We start from the raw sequence: 18,783 nt of genomic DNA on the forward strand, positions 1-18,783 counted from the left end.
AAAAAAAAAAAAAAAAAAAAAAAAAAAAAAAAAAAGAAACACTTATGTTAAACTACTAACCATCCTTGGAATAAATGAACATATAAAATGGAAATGCAAAAACACAAACTAGCAAGCACAAATACTTGAATTCAGTTTAATTACCCAAGAAAAGAAGGAAAAAAGTAATAAACTGTTTTAGGTCAATCACCTGTAACATCACACTGGAGACAGCTGTATGGCTCACGGCTGACTTCCCAGTGCCTAGTGTAGTGCTTGTAACATAAATGGCACTTGAATACTTGATAGAGGAATGAATGGGCAAGTGAGAAAAACAGTCCCAGCAACTAGTAAATTTCAACAGAGTGAGCAGGAATAGCACCTGTCCTCACCTGTCATGGGATATGACTTCCTGTAGTCCTCCATGAATAACAGAGGCAAACTTAAGGCAGGTCAGTGTTGGAATCCCACGATGGCCAGCTAAAGGTGCACTCAAAAACTCTGGTATCAAGTGCAGCCTAAAGCTTCTCATCTCCAAGGCAGATCTTAGAGGAACTACGACTGCTGGGAAAATTCCAAAACCAGCTTGGTTTCCCTTCTAGCTGCCTCCTAATCTTACCTCCACCTATTTTCTCTATATTTTCTTTTGCACTGTTTAACTACTTACAATCAAGTCACAAGTCAAAGCTAGACACAACATCACTGAAAGGCAGAGTTGTAGGAGTAAGATAATCCATACCCATCACTGTTTCTTGCATAGAGCAGGCCTTCGATCCCAGCTGTTCCTCCCAGTCACTGACTGGATGAACCCACACAACTCACCTGATCTCGCTTCCTCAAAAGGGACATATCTAAACACCTACTGCACAAGTCAGTTGCATGGACTGAGATGAAGTTAAAAGTTAAAACAAAACAAAACAATTTGAAAACTAAAACATCTAACCCCAAAGCATTCTAGTAGCACATGGTCTAAGATGACTAGTACAGAAGGTCGATGGCCCAGGAAGACAGTATCAGGCCTCGATTCAGTACTCTGGGTAACTATGTCAAGACTGGCATGAACTACAGAGAAGTAGTAACAGCCCTTTCTAAGAATCACATTCATTTAAATGAAGTCAAGTCATAAAAAAGCTTCAGTTACAGAGACATACTGCATGACTGCTGAAGTTACCTGTTTGGCTTGGCTGGCAGCCACCGGGGCTAACACTGCATGGGGAGTTTTGGCTGTTGAGTGCGGCACTGAAGAACTGAAAGACACACAAAGCGTTTGCTTAGAGACAGGACCAGGGGCAAGCATGTTCATCCTCAAGCTAGTTCTCTGCTCAATAGATGGAAAAAAACAAAACAAAAAAAAAACCACTTTGGGGCAGAATATAGATGTCTGGGACCCCAAGCAAACTCACTAGACATTTTGTTGAAGAATTAGTTTTAAATGAAATCTGCATATATTTCAATCATATATAATTCAAACCAGGACCAGGCACAGTGGAGCAATCTGGCTTGGGAGGCACAGGCAGGCGGAATTTCTGGGCTCAAGGCCAGCCTGGTCTACAAAGTGAGTCTAGGACAGCCAAGAGAAACCCTGTCTTGAAACAACAACAAAAAAACCCCAAAACAAACAAACAAACAAAAAACCCCTACAAAAACCCAGCACTCTTGACTTTCTTCTTCCTACAATTCTATGAAACAATTTGTAACCATTTCCAAATAGCTGGTTGTTCTTATTGGGATCCTTATTGGCCCCGTATAGACTATATAGGAAAGTTCAAATTCTCTTTTTCAAGCCTGAGAAAAGATGTTCAACAGGAGCTGTGGGGCACAAATGATCAGCCACACATACAACAAAGGCGCTCCCTGAGAATGGATGCTTGCACAGCAGCTATGGGCAGATTCCACAGCACAGCTCTTTAGTTTCCAGCCTGCATCTTGGCTTCTCTATAATCAGACACCCCAATTTCCAAGAAACCTCTCACAGCCCTGAACACTGTACTGAGGGAAGCACTTCTTCACTACCTAGGTAGTGACAGCATGTGAAGAATCCATCCGGCTGTGCAATCACAGATGGAAGTTCTTAGCATTTAGGGAAAACTTCAATTTCTCTATCCTCAGTGCAAAGCTGTTGTAGTTATGGGATCTGGGTTTTAAAAACCCTTTTCAGATTTAAGGGAGGATTATTAATAACTTTCCATCAAAAACTAATTTGACACTGGGAGGTGGTGGCACAGGCCTTTAATCCCAGCACTCGGGAGACAGAGGCAGGCAGATCTCTGTGAATTTGAGGCCAGCCTAGTCTACAGAGTGAGTACATAGTGAATTCTAGGACAGCCACGGATACCTAGAGAAATCATGTCTCAGGGGAAAGAAAAAAAAATATATATATATATAATATATTTAAAATATATTTGAAAGAGGGAAGCTCATAGCTTACTGAGAAAAATTACCAAACAGCTCAGACCTCACAGTCTATCTAAATTATCTGTGGGACAACATAGAAACTTCCCAGACTTGATTAGCCTGAAGAAGAAAAACAGACTCATTTTCAAGGAAACAACAACCTCATGATGATTCTGCCAGAGCAAAAAAAAGATGCAAAAGTGCCCCTGAAATGTTTCATCACACAGGTCCTCAGGTGCTGCCCTTGCCCTCCTCCAAGACAGAGAGAATGTGCTGGCAAGACTGCTGGGACTCAAGATCCCGGGGTGGATTCAGCCGACTTGCCGACAGAAACAGTTTGAGCTCAGGGAACCACAAGGGAAATGAACCTCTTTTATGTAAAACTAGAAACGAACACTAAAAAACAGCATTTTATCAAATTTTGGAAAATATGTGTACCTTTTTAAGCGACAACATGATGGCACATTAAATCATGATAGCACAGTTGCACACAGTGATTGTTCTATTTACTTGTGACTATGCGACATATCTCCTGGGCATTCTGAATCCCCAAACGCAAAACCAGGAGGAACAGGACCAGCACAATGCCACGTGACACCTCTGCAGAGAAATGCTGTTTGGTACAAGCAGCCAGAATAAACCTACCCATAAGCCAGCTCCAAGAAATCTACCACGACTAGAAGGAGCAAACAGCAAAAACCAGTATACTGTCAAATGAATGCGCTCAAAGGACTGTGCGCGAACACGGGCAAATGAAGGAAGCCAGCAGCCAGAAGTGTTCATGAGAGTATCTGGGAAAGCCAGGCTCAGAACTGCCGTATTTTGGGTAACGAGGAACTGGAAACGGATCTGACACCACGTGTATACTCTGTTCTCAGAACACAGGGGCTGGAGTTGGCTCAGTGGCTAAGTGCAGGGGACTCACACTATAATCATCTCTAACTCCAATTCTAAGGAATCAATGCCCTCTTCTGGCCTATACAGACACTAGGTACACAAAACACAGATGACATACACACATACATAGGCATGCAAAACTCACACACCTAAAAAGGAAGCAACTATCATCACAGGACCACAGCAGAGCTGCTGGAGAAGTTCCAATGTTTTGCAAGCCCTGCCCACTGCTGGGAACGGGTAAAAAAATGACTCATTCTTTCATCTATTTCAACAGCTGAAGCTGTCTTCACAGTCATGTCTTCTTTTGGAGAATCTTACTTATCAGCATATATCTTTTAATAAATATTCATATATGACAGGGCAGAACCAAAGTAGACACTAATGAATTATGTAATGAACAAGGAAACTTTTGGTATTCATTCACACATGAGGCAAGTAAGTAAAGAGGACAGCTTACCAAGAAAATAAGAAACAACAACAAACCTAGAGGGGAAAAAGAGAAAGTAGTGAAAATGTTACTTTATGTATTTATTGGGGATTTTTAGAGGAAAAGACTTCTGTGTGTAGCTCTGGCTGTCCTGGAACTTGTTCTGTAGACCAGGCTGGCCTCACACTGTGTGATCAGCCTGCCTCTGCCTCCCAAGGGTGACTAAAGGCATGCTCCACTGTGCTCTGTGCATACTGTGACTCTCAGCCTGTGGATCTCAATCCCTTTGGGGTGTCAAACGACTCTTTCCCAGGGGTCACCTAAGATCACCAGAAAGCACGATATTTACATTGTAATTCAAAACAATAGCAAAATTAATTATAAAGTAGCAACAAACTGCATTAAAGGGCGGCAGTATTAGGAAGGTTAGGAGCATTAGGAGAGTCAAGATCTACTGAGGCATTCCTGAAGCCTGCCCATGGAGACACCTATCAGCTGCTGTCCCTTGTGCTGAGCACTGAAGACACGGTGCTGTCTAAAAGTCTCTTAAAGTAGTTTCCCTGTGACAGAGGCAGGTAGGTCTCTGTGAGTTCAATACTAGTTAGGGCCACAGCGAGACCCTGTCTCAAAAACAAACAAATGAAAAACAGTAATTAAAAAAATCCATTTACACACAGGGTGAGGCAGGCAGAAATAAAATGTGCAGCAAAGGTACAAGGGAGGAGGAGAGCCAGACCACTGTGTTATGCTGTACTCTCCTTCACAGTGCTATCACTTGATGATGCTGAGGTAAGCTGTATAGTCTAAGGCGTTATCAATGAGCCAGCAAAAAAGACTAAACAGCACACAAATACTGAAGCACAGAATGTAAGAGGCTCTTAGGCACTTCCATAGATAAGTCTTTTCTTGCAATGAATTTAGAAAAAGAAAAATATATTTAGTCTTTAAAATTAGTAGCCACAAATCAAGTTAGGAAATCACAAGAACAAATATAAGCTGCTCCTGGGAGTGCAGACAGGATCAAGTAGCACTGTAAGTTCCAGGTAAGCCTGGGCTACACAGTATGTTACAAGACAGCCAACCAGGCTTTAGAGAGAGACCGTCTCAAAAGAATAGAAAAAAAAAAAGAAATACAGAAGATTGACCCAACTATTTACTTCCCCTCTACCCCTGTTCCTGTTCCTCTCTCTTTTCTTTCTGAGACAATCTTGCCCAGGCTCACACTGACCTTTGTGGCATTCCTCCTGCCTCAGTCTCTTCAATGTTGATTGATAAGTATACCTCACTATACCCAGCTCTCTTTCCAGCCTATAACTGGTAGCAGTCAGATTTGGATATGCAGAAATTTGATGAAGAATAACTAGCTAACCTGTTTCAGTAACAAAAGGTTTTCCACAGTACTGAATTGTTCAGAAAGAGACACCAAAAATGATCAGAGGCACGAGTGGTGCCTAGAGTTGGGGAAAGAGGGCAGTAACAAACTGGAATACAAAGTAAGCAAGAAATACTGTGTTGCAAAATATTGTGATGGAAACTACATAGGATCCCAGGATTGTTATTGAAGTGCTCAATATTTGGTCTGCTAAAACATTCATGATAGGTAGCTATATGAAGCATGGCCAACAGCTTCAATATGGATTCATGAGCAGCAGCAGCCAAAGACAGCAACTGCTTGTCGGTCTCCTGAATCCATATTATCTAGATGACTCTGAAAGACTTTGCCCCTAGGTAACACAATATGATTATGACATTAGCCAAGATCATGTCTTTAGAGTATTTTAGAATCCAGGCTTAAACGATGACACCTTTAACCATTAACTTGGGAAAAGCAAGACCTCTTTTCCTGTTAGCTTCCAAATAAAACCTAAACAGCTATGTAAATATTAGCTGCTTCCATGCCTTGAACTTTCTGCTCAGTAGTTGCAATAGTGACTTTCTGTTAATGAACTTTTATCAATAAAGATAATTTCAATTTAAGAAGTAAACTAACATACCATGCTAACAATGAAGACAGACAATAGAACACTTAGGAGGTAGGAAGCAGGAGTGTCAGGAATTCAGGGTCACCCTCAGCTACATACTGAGTTCAAAGCCAACCTAGGAGAGGAAACTTTGAAGAGAAGGATGTCAGATCACAGGCAGTTGTGAGCCACCCAACATGGCTAGTCCCTAGATTAATATTATTAAGATAAATGTAGAAATTCTTAAAATGTTAGCACACTGGTTAGAATCAAGTACTTAAAGCGCATTTGGTCACTAACATTCAAAGACTAAACAACTGCAAGAATGCCAAGATAAGTAATTGGAAACAAAGACTCTCAGCAAATGGTGTTAAAATAAGCAGAGTGAAATTGGCTCTACCTCATACCACTTACAGGAGTAAACTTAAAGGGGATCAAAGACTAAAACACAACCTTAAAGGATGGGTTATCACTGCCATGCAGAGCTGGAGCTGGGATGAGCACTTGGTGCAGGGCCACGGAGCGCAGTCATGGTAGTACAGTGGATTGACCATTGCTGCTGCAGCATTTGCAGGCATTATGTTTTACAAGCTATGAAGCATGTGGAACCTCAAATAAAAACAGTTTCTTGAAGTCTACAAAAATCTGTCTTCAGTGGTGGGTATAGAGGTAGGTTGAACTCAAAATCACAAAACAGCAGGCAGTATTAAAACCAGGTGTGAGCCCTACTGCCAGTAAAGGAAAGAGCAGACATGCTCACTGATGAATACTCTTAATCCAGACAAGGGAGAATGCATCTCCTTACAGTAGCCAAACAGTAAAGACTTACTAGAAGGTTACGCTAAAAGTGAAGTAAGTGTATATGAATCTTAAGTCCATTTGTCTATGTTTGAGAACCATTTTTGTAATAAAATGACTGAAGAGCTACAAAACAAATAATAACTCCTCAAAGGAAAACAGAAGTGTTCATTTTATGACCCAGGACTAGGCATCCTGTCACAAAGGAGGTGGATGACATCCTGAATATGGCATCCAAGGTTGTCCTTTGGCTTTCAAATATTCCACTAAAGCACATTCAACAATACCAACCCAGGTACTATCTACCAATGTGGCTCCTTGAGCTGATCTGATACCCCCCCCCCCCCCACTGGCCCCTTTTCCTCTCTGCTTCCTCTCTCAGCTTCCACAGACCTCCAGGTGCCACAGAAGCCTGCCAGACACTACTACAGATGCTCATTCTGTTATTCACAAGAACCCCTCCTTGGCTGTTCAGTCTTCACTCCTTGCTCCCTTCCTGGGGAGATCTTCCATAACCACCACGTTTACAACAGTTACTTAGTTCCCCTAAAGCCTCCTTGCTAAGAGACTGCTGTGGCGACAACAACAGGGATCTCTTCACTACTACTCCCGAACCCCTAGGTAGCAGAGTGCTGCAGGAAGCTGCAAAGGCAAGTGATGGAACGGTACAGGAGTGCCAACAGCTAGGAATCGGCTCCAGCTAAACAGACAGAAAGGAGAGCTCACGACCACACAATACACAGGGGCAGAAATAAGTTCATCCTACAGGAATGTGTGTGGCTCACTTAAGAGCAGTTAAGTGCAAACTTAGTATACTTCCCAGATGGCTGCTTACAAGACCCTGAACATCAGTTACTTTGCAGTGAACTGCCCCATGGGGAAGGCGGTATACATAAGTTTTCACTTATGAACTGTTTTCAAGCTTACCAATTATTGAATAAATGACTATTTAAAAAAGCTAACAAGAGGTCATGCCTGATGATGACCTGATTTGATTGCTGGAACCCACAGGATGGAAGAACTAACTCCCAGAAGCTGTCTTCTGATCTCCACATGTGCCTTGGCACATGTGTGCACCTGAACATAAAGAGATGTAATTAAAAACAATTTTAAAGTTTTAAAAGCGAAAATAAAAAAGAAACTGTTTCAGGTACTGGGTGCTTAAGTTCAAGAACTGTATCAGAGTCCAACTTTGCGGAGGAAGGAAGAGAAAATGTTTTTGAGATTCTGATGGCCCTGGGTTAGGAACACTTACTGCCCCTGTAGAGGACCCAGGTTCAGCTGCCAGCACCCATGTAGTGCGGCTCACAAAGACATAGATAACTCTAGTTCTAGGGGTTCTCATACCCTCTTCTGACCTCCACAGGCTCCTGCCTGCATGCAACACACATAAGCTCATGCAAACACACACATCCATATAGAAAATAAATAAAATATTTACAAAACTAAAACTAAAAACCCTCCTCCAACCTTTGCACCTATTTTTGTTGGAAAAAGAGCAAAGACAGAAGCCCTGCCACCAGGGATCGGCAGCATGAGAGGTGCGTGAAGCACAGGCAAAGGTGCTTCTGTTCTGTGGTTAGTGGTCAGTGTCTAAGAAGTGCCAGCCTACACCGCGCCCATACGCCCAGTCTTACACAGCACTCTGCCTTTCGGTGGTGTCCTGCCTTCTCTACAGAAGGAATCTGCTATATTTCCCAAACTCCAGTGCACAGTTGTCTGAAGAGTTCATGGTAACCACAAATACCAGCCTTGGTCTAAATGGCATGCCAAGGCTTCGAGTTATTTCAAGACAGCAAAGAGGACAAATTTGGTTTCTTTGCTCTTGGTTTGACCCTGAGATAACTATAAATTTTTACAGTGGGAAGTGTTTGTAAATAGACCAATATGCAGACAGGCAAAGTCTAGCAGATAGCATGCCAAGGCTACTCAAGAAAAAGAAAACAGAGCCTTGGTAGGTAGGTCTGCTCTGTAGTGTCAATAGAGACCAGGAGGGCAGTGCCAAAACACAGGGCCTGTAGTTGGCCCCCTTGCCACCACAAGGACTGGGTCCCCTAAAGATACTGGTCCCTGATGACCCCTTATTAAAGCAAAAGAATGTCCCAACTCTTCCAGACAGCATAAGGAGGCTAGTTGCTCTAGAAGGAATGTGGCGCCAGAGTTTGTGCACAGTGAATAGGGCATGAGTGGTGTTGCTAAAAGAAGTGTAAGTGTGTGTTGGGGAGGTGAGTGGCTGGAGGCATGCACCATGAGTCCTGGTGGAGACCAAAGGCAAGTGAGCTCTGGCAAACACCTTGCCTAACTGCAAGCGCAGTTGCTTGCTTCTCAAATATTGTTCATGAGAAAGACAAGTACAATGTCAAGAGCTGAGATGCTGGGGACAGTAGTCAGGAAGGGCGCTGCCTTTTCCACACCACCACTGTCTTTACACAGTGGTCAGCAGGACTTGAAGAGTCCATTTTGGAACCCTGAGAATATTAAAATGGATATATCAAACTTCACAACTGGCTTATAGCTTTGTGGGTGCCTACGCAGCTTTGCACCCAGAAAAGACCACATGCTGTGAGCTACAGCCTGTTTCTGGCAAGACGAAAAGTCCACCTTCCTAAAAACTTAGTCATGGCTGCCCATCCCTCCACAGTCCAGGGCTCTGTCGGGAGAAAAGCCACACCAGGACAACAGTGCTCCTTCCAAACAAATGGCCTCCATGATGGCAAACCATGGGATGAATACAGAGAAGAGCCATACATACCCCATGGCCACAGAAGGGGCTGCAGGATTACTCTTCAGCTCCTGTACATTCACCACTTGAGGGACATTCTTCAAAGTTGACTCAGTCAGAGTGCTCACAGCTATGTAAACAGGGAGAGAGAAAAACCACATTTAATTCCAGTAAAGGATCAAGAAGCCCAGCTCTATAGAAATGAATGCCCAGGACATGACCTCATATAAAGGAAACCCACTCTTCAATGCAGTCAGTAGAACATCTGCCTGCCTCTACTACCAATGGCCAAGGAATAGACTTCACGCCACGTAATAAAACATGCTGGCATAGAGGGACACTTCCCTGGCCGGCTTTCTGCGGCAGAACCCAGATACCGCCACACTGTTGGCTCATCTTGTAAGGGGTGGCAGCACCCAGAGGATTAACGGCTTTTAGTTCAGGGCCAATGCCATTCATTCACCTGTCCTCCTTTCCCCATGGGCTTATGATGTGCCAGGCACTGTATATGTGTCCAAATATAAAAGCTGCCTAAAGTGCAGCTTCTTTTATCCTGGCATTCTGGCAGAGATGATACAGTGAATAAACTGTGGAAAACGGAACTTGAAAAAGAATGGGGGAAGAAGCCAAGAGGCCTGAATTACAGAATGGCAACAGGGACAAACAATGACTTTATTTCAGCTCATCAGCTTTTTTACTACTTATTTTTATTCCTATCTATCTATCTATCTATCTATCTATCTATCTATCTATCTATCTATCTATCTATCTATCGAGAAAGGGTCTTTTTATGGAGCTCTGTTATCCTGGAACTCACTACATAGAGTAGGCTAGCCTCAAAATTCAGAGATCCATCTTACTCTGCCTCCCTAGTGCCAGGACTAAAGATGTCACCACCACCTCTAGCTTTTTACTTCTTTTTGTCTACCTCTTCCATTATGCTTTATAACCCTGAATGACACTCTGTTATTAGCAATTAGAAAGGCCTAAGCAAAGCTCTCCAGTCTCCCAGGCAGCCTGTGGATGTGTGGTAACTCTTCCTCACTTCTTTAGAGGAAGAGCTAGGAGAGTACTGCCCAAACTTCCCACAATTCATCTTAACATTTGAAAGTGCCTCTGTCTAAACACTTGCTCCAGGAGGCACTGAAGGTCACAGTATTTCCTGCTGAGCGCACCATCCTAAATCCTGACAAATCTTAACTTTATAAATAATCTGCTGGACTAGGGCCCTGATCAGTTTAACGCCAAGATCCCATCTGGCCATGTAATAAAGAGATCATTGAAGAACTATGTGTTCTGAAAGCTTAAATGTACCTTAAAGAGTTATCTTGTCATTAGTTTTTATTATCTACATTAGGTATTTTAGGAAGGTTATATTTAAACTTGATTTGTTGCTGTTTAATGGTTTTTATCTTTTTTATTTTATTTTTTGAGACAGTGTTTTTTATTCTGTAACCTAAGCAGACCCCAAATTCAAAATATAGCCCAGGTTGACTGTGAACTCATGACAATCTGCTTACGTCAGCCCCCAAGGGCTAGTATTAAAGGTATGATCCAAGCCATCTGGCTCGTAATTCTTTACCTGTATGAATCCACCATGTCTCTTTAAGACTTCCTTAAGTAAAAATATTTGGTACTAGTAGCTTTTCAATCTTGGCACTCTTCACCTTTGGGGACTAGATAAGCCTTTCTTGTGGGGTGTCCTGTGCTTTAAGATTCTCCTTAATGGAGCCAGGTGCAGTAGCACAAATCTGTAGTCCCAGCACTCAGGGAGGCAGAGGCAGGTGATCTCTGTAAGTTCAAGGCCAGCCTGGTCTTAAAAAAAAAAAAAAGTCCAGGACAGTCAAGGCTACACAGAGAAACCCCGTCTCAAAAAAACCAATAAATAAATGAATATAAAAAGATTTTCTTTAATGTGAGAAACCCTGTCTCGAAAAACCAATGAATGAACAAACGAATGAATGAATGAATGAATGAATGAATGAATGAATGAATGGTAAGAAGATTTTCTTTAACATTCCCAGCCAGTAACCCTGCCAACTTTTTGGGCCAGGGGAAAGGACTGACAGCCTCTGGCTGAGAACCAGTGACTTGCCAAGCTGACAAACAGTGATAATTAGCACTGAGCCCACCCCCTAGACAAGTCCTGACTAGGTGTAAGTCACTGTCCTCACTAAAGCCACAGAAGAGCACATCTGTGAAGGCCGAGCTCTGGTATGTACTGCCTGGGTAACTTTCTCTGCTGACTCTCACTAAAGGAGCACACGCTGGCACAGTAGTATAGCCGCCTTCCCATGGCTGGAATCCTTAAAATATTGTTCTAATGATGTTAGAGTCTAATTTCCAAGACCAAGTTAGGAGTTAAACAGAGATCAATCAATCAAAAGTAGAAGTATCAAAATAGTAGAAAAATCAGCATCAAAACCCATCAATTTTCCCATGAAACTAAATGTGGCACATCTAATACCTCTCCTTTAAAACAAAAAAACTGAGGCCTAGTCTTTGCCTCCTGGGAGCTCTCCTCACAGGGATGAAGGCCATCGAATTATTCTTTTCTTCTGGAAAGCGGCAAGAGGGCCAGCTGCGTCTCACCGCCAGGCCAGCCTGTGACCCGGATAGCTCATAACTGCTCTCCTAAGAATGGGACTGTAGTCTTCACCTGGGGCCTGACTGGCCATTTGCCGTCTAAGGGCTGCCGCCGCCGCTGCCTGGGGAGCTGCGACAGTGTGGGAAGGACCTGGTGCTCCATGCTTCACCGTTTTGGTTGCCAGCATTGTGCTGTCAGCTCCCTGAGGAATAACTTTGGTGGCTGACGTAGAGACTGAGGGAAAAAAAATTATCAGAAAAATGGGGTCAGTAAAGGAAATACAGAAAATGGTAAATTCTGTTAGGCTTAAAAAAAAAAAAAGGTAAAATTAAAAATTCTTAAGCACTGCAGAGAACATTTAGAGCAACACAGAGCCTGATTTCTTGTAAAACGGATCTGTTCCAGTACCTAACTCCTGTGTCTCTGCTAGAGGTCACCATGAGACAGAAGCCTGATCGTGCCCTGCAGCAGTGAGCACACAATACAGATGGCCGCAGTGACTGACTGTGACACAGACATGTAGCTCTCCAGCTGCAGTGCCCCACAGTCACAGTTTTAATTGTTGACTTACTTGAAGAGCTCATCACAGCAGGCGAAGAATTATGAATCGGGTGAGGTTTTGCAAAAGGCATCGCCTGGGGTAGGAGACTGGGTTGGATAGAAGGTGTGCGGACCACAGGAGCATGCCGAGGCACGGGAACAACAGTCTCCTCCTCTTTGCAGGGTGACCGAGCATCTTCTCCCTCCAGAGGCTGAGAGATGGATGACGTGGAGCTGGCTTCATCTAAGTCTTCATAGTACCTCTGAGACAGGAAGGCTGACCGAGACAGGCTGGCTACAGAAGCCCCACACCGAAAACAACATTAGATAACTCAAAGCAAACCTAAAAGCTGTGTCACTGCTAGGAGAGACATGGAACTTGTAAAGCATTTTCATTATTTTATACTTTAGGCGGAAGCAGCTATTGCTGAATGTGAATAATGATAGTCTGGGATTCTTTGCTTAGTGGGCTTTGAAGATTAAGCTGCTAGGACAAGGACAGCTTTGACTATCAGACAAGAGACAGAGAGAGAGAGAGAGAGAGAGAGAGAGAGAGAGAGAGAGAGAGAGAATCAATGGTGGTGGGAAAGCAAGAGATTAAGCTTTCACAAGAAAAAAAAAGGTATCAGAGAGGTAACAGGCCAGCCCACAGGGCAGGCCTGAATAGTCACATCATCACCGCTGTTCTCTAACCTCAGAACATCCGCAGAAGGCTGTCAAAGTGAGGGCAGCCTCAGCCTGGGTGTCTCAGACACATCTAAATAAGCACAGTGATTCTCAACACATATGTTAACCCTGGCCTTCTCTGCTCTTCTTTCTACTGCCAGCTGGTATGCCAACTTCAACCACGCGCTTCAGAATGCACGTTATTACACTGGAAAAACAAAATGCCTAACCCTCCTTCCTTCTCTAGTTATTCAAAGCAACACTCTAACATTTTCACTTGTCTGTCCTACAGGCAGATCATGCTCATAGGATCTTAAGTTCAGGCTGGGTGGTGATAGCACACCCCTTTAATCCCAGGGCTCAGGAGGCAGAGGCAGAGGCAGAGGCAGAAGCATCTCTGAGTTCTAGGACAGCTAGGGCTACACAGAGACCCTAACTCGAAAAACCAAAAACCGAACCAAACAAAAGCCAAACAACAACAACAACAAAAAAAAGTCTCAGTGATAGAACAGATGCAACTAAAAAACCAGGACTGCATGCCAGGGCCCTGCTGCCCACTAGCCACTATGCCTATTTAAAGTAGTTAAGTAAGGCTGTGTGAGTGGTGGCGTACACCTTTAATTCCAGGAGGTAGAAGCAAGTGGATATCTGTGAGTTCAAGGTCTAAACAGTTCTAGGGCAGTCAGAACTACAAAGGGAAACCCAGTCTCAAAGACTAAATAAAAATAATACCAAAAATAACTAAGTGTAAAGAAAGAGAAAGTTCTATTTCTCAGATGCACACGTCAAGCGCTCAATGGACAGCAGCCTTTGCATGCTGGACTATGCTGTGATCAAGTATTCTTAGGCTAACAACATGTGGTCGCCACTTAGAAACTCCATCCAAGTATATGATGTCAGGATCCAAAATATTAAAGTTTATTTTCTGCAAACAACCTGATATCTTGATTATTCATGTCAAGAATGTAGATCCCTGTGTCTTCTATTTCTGATCTGAAAGCTGTTCAGTGGGGCTTGGGAAGCCAACTGAATGAATTTATCTGTGCAATATGGCAGAGCTGTTATCTTTACGGCCTTTGTTACAGTTAACACTGTTACCTTGTAGAGACACTACTGGCAGCACCAGAAAGACTGCAGGTGCAGGGCCTGTGTGCATTGTCCCAGCTAGTCTTCCTAAGCACCATATAATTTAGGAACTGCTATTGAACTTTCTTTCGGCTAATGCTTAGAATGGTTGAACGATTTGCCGAAGGCTATGAAGTGCAGACTGCAAACCCCTGTGCACCTAACTTTATAAACTGTTCTCAACACTGCTATATACAGAGGGTCCTACATCAGCAACACTTCCACCCTACAAATGGACAGCCACACACATACACAGGTGGCAAAAGGCATCCTACAGGTAAAACTAATGCCACAAATATGCTGACTTTAAAAGAGGGAGCTTATCCCAGAGGTCAAATTCCATGAACTTTCCTGGAACTCTACTCTGTAGACCAGGCTGAGAACTACCTGCCTTTGCCTCCCAAGTGCTGGGACTAAAGGTGTTGCCACCACCACCCAGCAAATCCCACTCTTAAAGGCACAGGATCAAAGCAACAAGAGGCTGAAGAGGTAAGGCAAAGAGGCCCAGAGAGATAAGATCCCTAGCAAGAGAACTTGTGTGCAATAGCATCCTGAAGATGAGGGCAAGAAACGCCAACAGACGGGACAAGGACCTCATCCTGCAGCTCCAGCTCCAAGTGACCTCCAAGTGCTTGGAAGTACAACTTCACCACAATTCATTCCCACAGAGCAACTCAACCAACACCTTGAGCCCAGCTTCTGTCCTGGCAAAGGACCCAGATGAGCCACACAGCTCGTGAACTTGACTACATGAGTGACAGCAGCAGGTACTGTCTATTAAGAGCCATTAAGTCTGTGGTGATTTGTTGAACACCTAAAGGAAACTAACACAATGCCCTCTTGGAACCCTGTTACCCTGTCTGCTCACAAAATAGTTTTAGGAAAAATAAAAAAGGGAACAGGGCTGGTGTGGGGTCTGTCATAAAACACTTGTCTAACGCCCAGCCTGGGTTTGACCCTCAGTACCAAAACAGTCCTAACAATTATCCTACAGTGTCCTTGGGAAGGGGGGGGGGGGGGAGAAGTGATGCAACTGTGACAACAGGGTCACACTGCATAAACCCCACGGTAAGGTGAAGAAGCACATGAGAAGAGCACCCAGTACATGGAGGCTGCCAACCACCATAGCTTAGCCTGGTCTACATTAAATGTCAACTATAGGTTCACAGGAACCTATAGTTAGGCAAAATCACCCGGCAGAAAGCCAATTTTATAAGACAGTATTGAGCATCTTGTGTGAGCGTTTGAATTCTGCCCTAAAAGACTAAAAGGAAGACTAAAAGGCTACAGGAGCACATTCTTCCCCATGGTAAAGTAGGAAGAGCCCAAGTCATGGATCATCTAAGGGGTGAAGGGTACTAGGTGCTTCAGGGAGTAGATTCTTAGAAGTTTCTTTCCTTTTCCAAAATAATAAATTAAAAATGACACAAGCATAAATAAAATTAAGTTAAAAATATAAGCAAAGATATAAGTTCCACATATTCCCACATAACATATTCTTTAAAAAGGAATGTGTGGGATGCAAGAGAGAGTTCTTGTGCATGTTCCCCCACATGCCCATGCATGTGGAATGGGACATCTCCTCTATCACTTTCTACCTTATTACTTAGAGACAGCCTCTACTGAATCAGAATTTGCTATTTTGGTTAAGGCTGGTTAGTCAGTGACATCTATGGATTAGCCTGTCTCCACCCCCTAATGCTGAGATTACAGGCACAGGTAGTCATTCCTGTCATTTTATATGGCTGCTTGGAATATGAACTCAGAGCTGCATGTTCTCAGAACAGGCTTTCTTAATGAGTTGTCCCTCTAGCCCCATGAGGGGTATTTCTAAGAAGCTGGCACATTAACTTCAGTAGATATTACACATTTATTTTTGTTTTGTACACTTTGTGTATTAGGTTAAAATTAAAGGTGTGTGTTTATAAACTGTGGGTGGTGGCAATGCCTGGAATCCTAGCGTTTAGGAGGAAAAAGAGGATCGTAAGTTCATTGCCATCTTCCCCTACACAGAGTTTAAAGCAGGCGGGGACTACATGAGACCCTATCTCCAAAACAAACAAAGCTTCCGTGTCCCTGGGTGTGCTATTCAATGTGCACAATGTGCAGCTTCCATTTAATACTTATGTTCTCATTACTCAAATTTTCAGTGGTCAGAACTTGCTTCTCTTAGTCATCATTATCTGGAACCAAGGTAGGCAATCACATTTGCAGAATAAACAGTTACATAAATATCATGTATAAGAACCAAACCATAAAGATGTAATCAGACATTTGAGATAAGGATTTATGAGTAAGAACGTTTTAAGTAACCTCCTGGCAACAAGTAAGATTAACAATATTGGGTAAATGTGGGATAGGTTTTCTTTCTTTCTTTCTTTCTTTCTTTCTTTCTTTCTTTCTTTCTTTCTTTCTTTCTTTCTTTCTTTCTTTCTTTCTTTCTCTTTCTCTCTCTCTCTCTTTTTTTTTTTTTAAAGACAGGGTTTCTCTGTATTACAGAGCACTGGCTGTCCTGGTCCACTTTGTAAACCAGGCTGGCCTCGAACTCAGAGCTCTGCCTGCTTCTGCCTCCTGAGTGCTGGTATGAAAGGCATTCAACTCCACACCCAGGACATGATGGCTTTCTAGTACAAGGATGTGTCTGTCCTACAGTCATCAGGCACATGTTCAAAGAACACAAATAGAAAGCAGCAAACGTCTATTGCAGAAGAGAAGTTTGATTATGGTGGTGTTAACTGCAGACAGTAGGTACTGGTGCCTGTCCTGGTTCATTTTTGCTTTCAACTTGACGTAAGCTATAATTATATTGGAAAAGGGAACGTCAACTGAGAAAATGCCTCCATAGGATTGGCCTGTAGGCAAGCCTGTGGGTTATTTCTTGATCAATGATGGTGGCTGGATATAGCCACACACTGGATGTCCATCCTGGGTCCTATAAGCAAGCAAGCTGGGCAAGCCATGAAGCAGCAGTCCTCCATGACCTCTGTATTAGCTTCTGCCTCCAGAGTCCTACCTTGTGTCCCGGCCCTGACTTCCCCAGATGACAGAACACAAGCTGTAAGATGAAATAAACTATTTCCTTCTAACTAAAGCAGTACCAAAGACCTGGTAGGAGAGTGAGACAGTTTAGTGAAGCCTTGGAATGTGAGAAGCTGCAACAGAAATGATGGCCTAGGGAGCTAGGGAGATGGCTCAGTTGCCAATAGTACATTCTGTGTAAACATGAGGACCTGAATTGAAATCCCCCAACACCCACGTAAAAAGCAGGCACTGCTGTGAGGACTTATGATCACAGCATGAGAAGGGAGGCAGAGACAGGAGGACCAATGGCACTGCCTAGCTGAGTCCAGAGACCCTGTCTCAAGGGACAGTCATCCTCTGACTGTCACAAGGCAGCTGTGGCATGGCATGCCCATGAGTACACAGTGGCCTGAGCAGAGTTGGCCAAGGTAAAGTGTCTGGCAAAATGCTCTGTAGGCAGAAGACTTAAGAAGCACCTCCAAGAGGAAAGGTTTGCAACGGCAGAGCATGGCAAACACAAGACCTTTACAGCTACACTGTGCTGCAGGTCACACACAGTGCTGAAAATCACCAGGGAAATGGCATGAAGCAGTCTTAGCTTTGAAAAATGAAACACACAGCTACATGGTGAGTTTCAATGATAGCCTGGGCTATATGAGCTCTTATCTCAAAATAGAAAGAAAGAAAATTAAGGGATAGCTCAGTGGTATCGGTAGAGACCCCCTGGCACATGCTAGGTTCCAGGTTTGATCACCAGCACTAAAAGAAAAAAAATTTAAAGAATTCTAGGTTAAATTTTAAACCTTTCTTTCACCTTTATTGTTGCTTTTCAGCAAGTATTTTAATATAAATCACTACACTCATTTACCGTGGTGTGCATGTGTGTGTTATGTGCCACAACGTACATGCAGAGGTCAAAAGACAAGAGTTGGTTCTTTCCTTTCACAATGCGTGTCCTAGGGGACTGAACTCAGGTCTTCAGGCTTGGCAGCACATGCCTTTATTCACTGGGCCATTTACCAGTCCCTTAGCAAGTGTTTAATCATCACTGCCTAATCTATGGTTTTTCCTTCTTAAGAAGTGTTTTTCAAGTGTAATATTGCTAAAAACCCATATAAGGTTTGAGGCTAGTTTCCAGCTCAGCCAACCCCATGCCATTCTGAATCATTATCATATAACCTGGGAATTGCAAGATATTAAAGCCCAAAGATTCACCTTGAGTTTGTTTCATCCAAAATAGATGAACTGCTTCTTATTCCAATACTCAGACTGAGAGCAGATTCTGGGAATCTGGGCAACCTACCCAGCTCCACTGTGCCCTAGCACCACACAGCCAATGCTGCAAAGCTCAGGACCAGTTAGGTTCCTTTACCTGGAGCAGTGGACCTCACTGGTGGGGTCTTCCTTTTGGCCAAGAAGTTCCTCAGTTGGGCCAGTTTCCCTGGGGACAGCTTAGCTGAAAATAAATAAATAAATAAATCCATCAATCCATAAATGCTTAAGATTTAGCTTTTAAAAGCCAGGTTGGTTCACAAACTATGCTGGGAGGCTAGGGAGGCAGCATTTACCTGGCACTCTGGGAGAGGGCTTGGTGTGAGATTCAATGGTAGTTTTTAGCAGGCTCTCCAGGTCACTGTCAAAACTGAAACAAGGCAGCGTTACA

The 18,783-nt window shown here is 43.3% G+C and overlaps 1 protein-coding gene across 4 annotated transcripts in view; it reads right to left on the reverse strand.

The window, feature by feature from the left end:
* Nup214 (nucleoporin 214) overlaps window positions 1-18,783 on the reverse strand; it is an 85,077-nt gene that overhangs the window by 35,976 nt on the left and 30,318 nt on the right. For all 4 annotated transcript variants that reach the window (XM_055600185.1, XM_055600186.1, XM_055600184.1 and 1 more), the window contains 6 exons: window positions 18,689-18,762; window positions 18,493-18,576; window positions 12,340-12,603; window positions 11,841-12,002; window positions 9,212-9,311; window positions 1,151-1,226 (listed from right to left, as the gene is read on the reverse strand). In XM_055600185.1, the coding sequence (XP_055456160.1) occupies window positions 1,151-1,226; window positions 9,212-9,311; window positions 11,841-12,002; window positions 12,340-12,603; window positions 18,493-18,576; window positions 18,689-18,762 (760 nt within the window). The remainder of the gene's footprint in view (window positions 1-1,150; window positions 1,227-9,211; window positions 9,312-11,840; window positions 12,003-12,339; window positions 12,604-18,492; window positions 18,577-18,688; window positions 18,763-18,783) is intronic.

Source organism: Psammomys obesus, unplaced genomic scaffold (assembly GCF_907164565.1).
Source record: "Psammomys obesus unplaced genomic scaffold, mPsaObe1.curated_primary_1811, whole genome shotgun sequence".
NCBI lineage: Eukaryota > Metazoa > Chordata > Mammalia > Rodentia > Muridae > Psammomys > Psammomys obesus.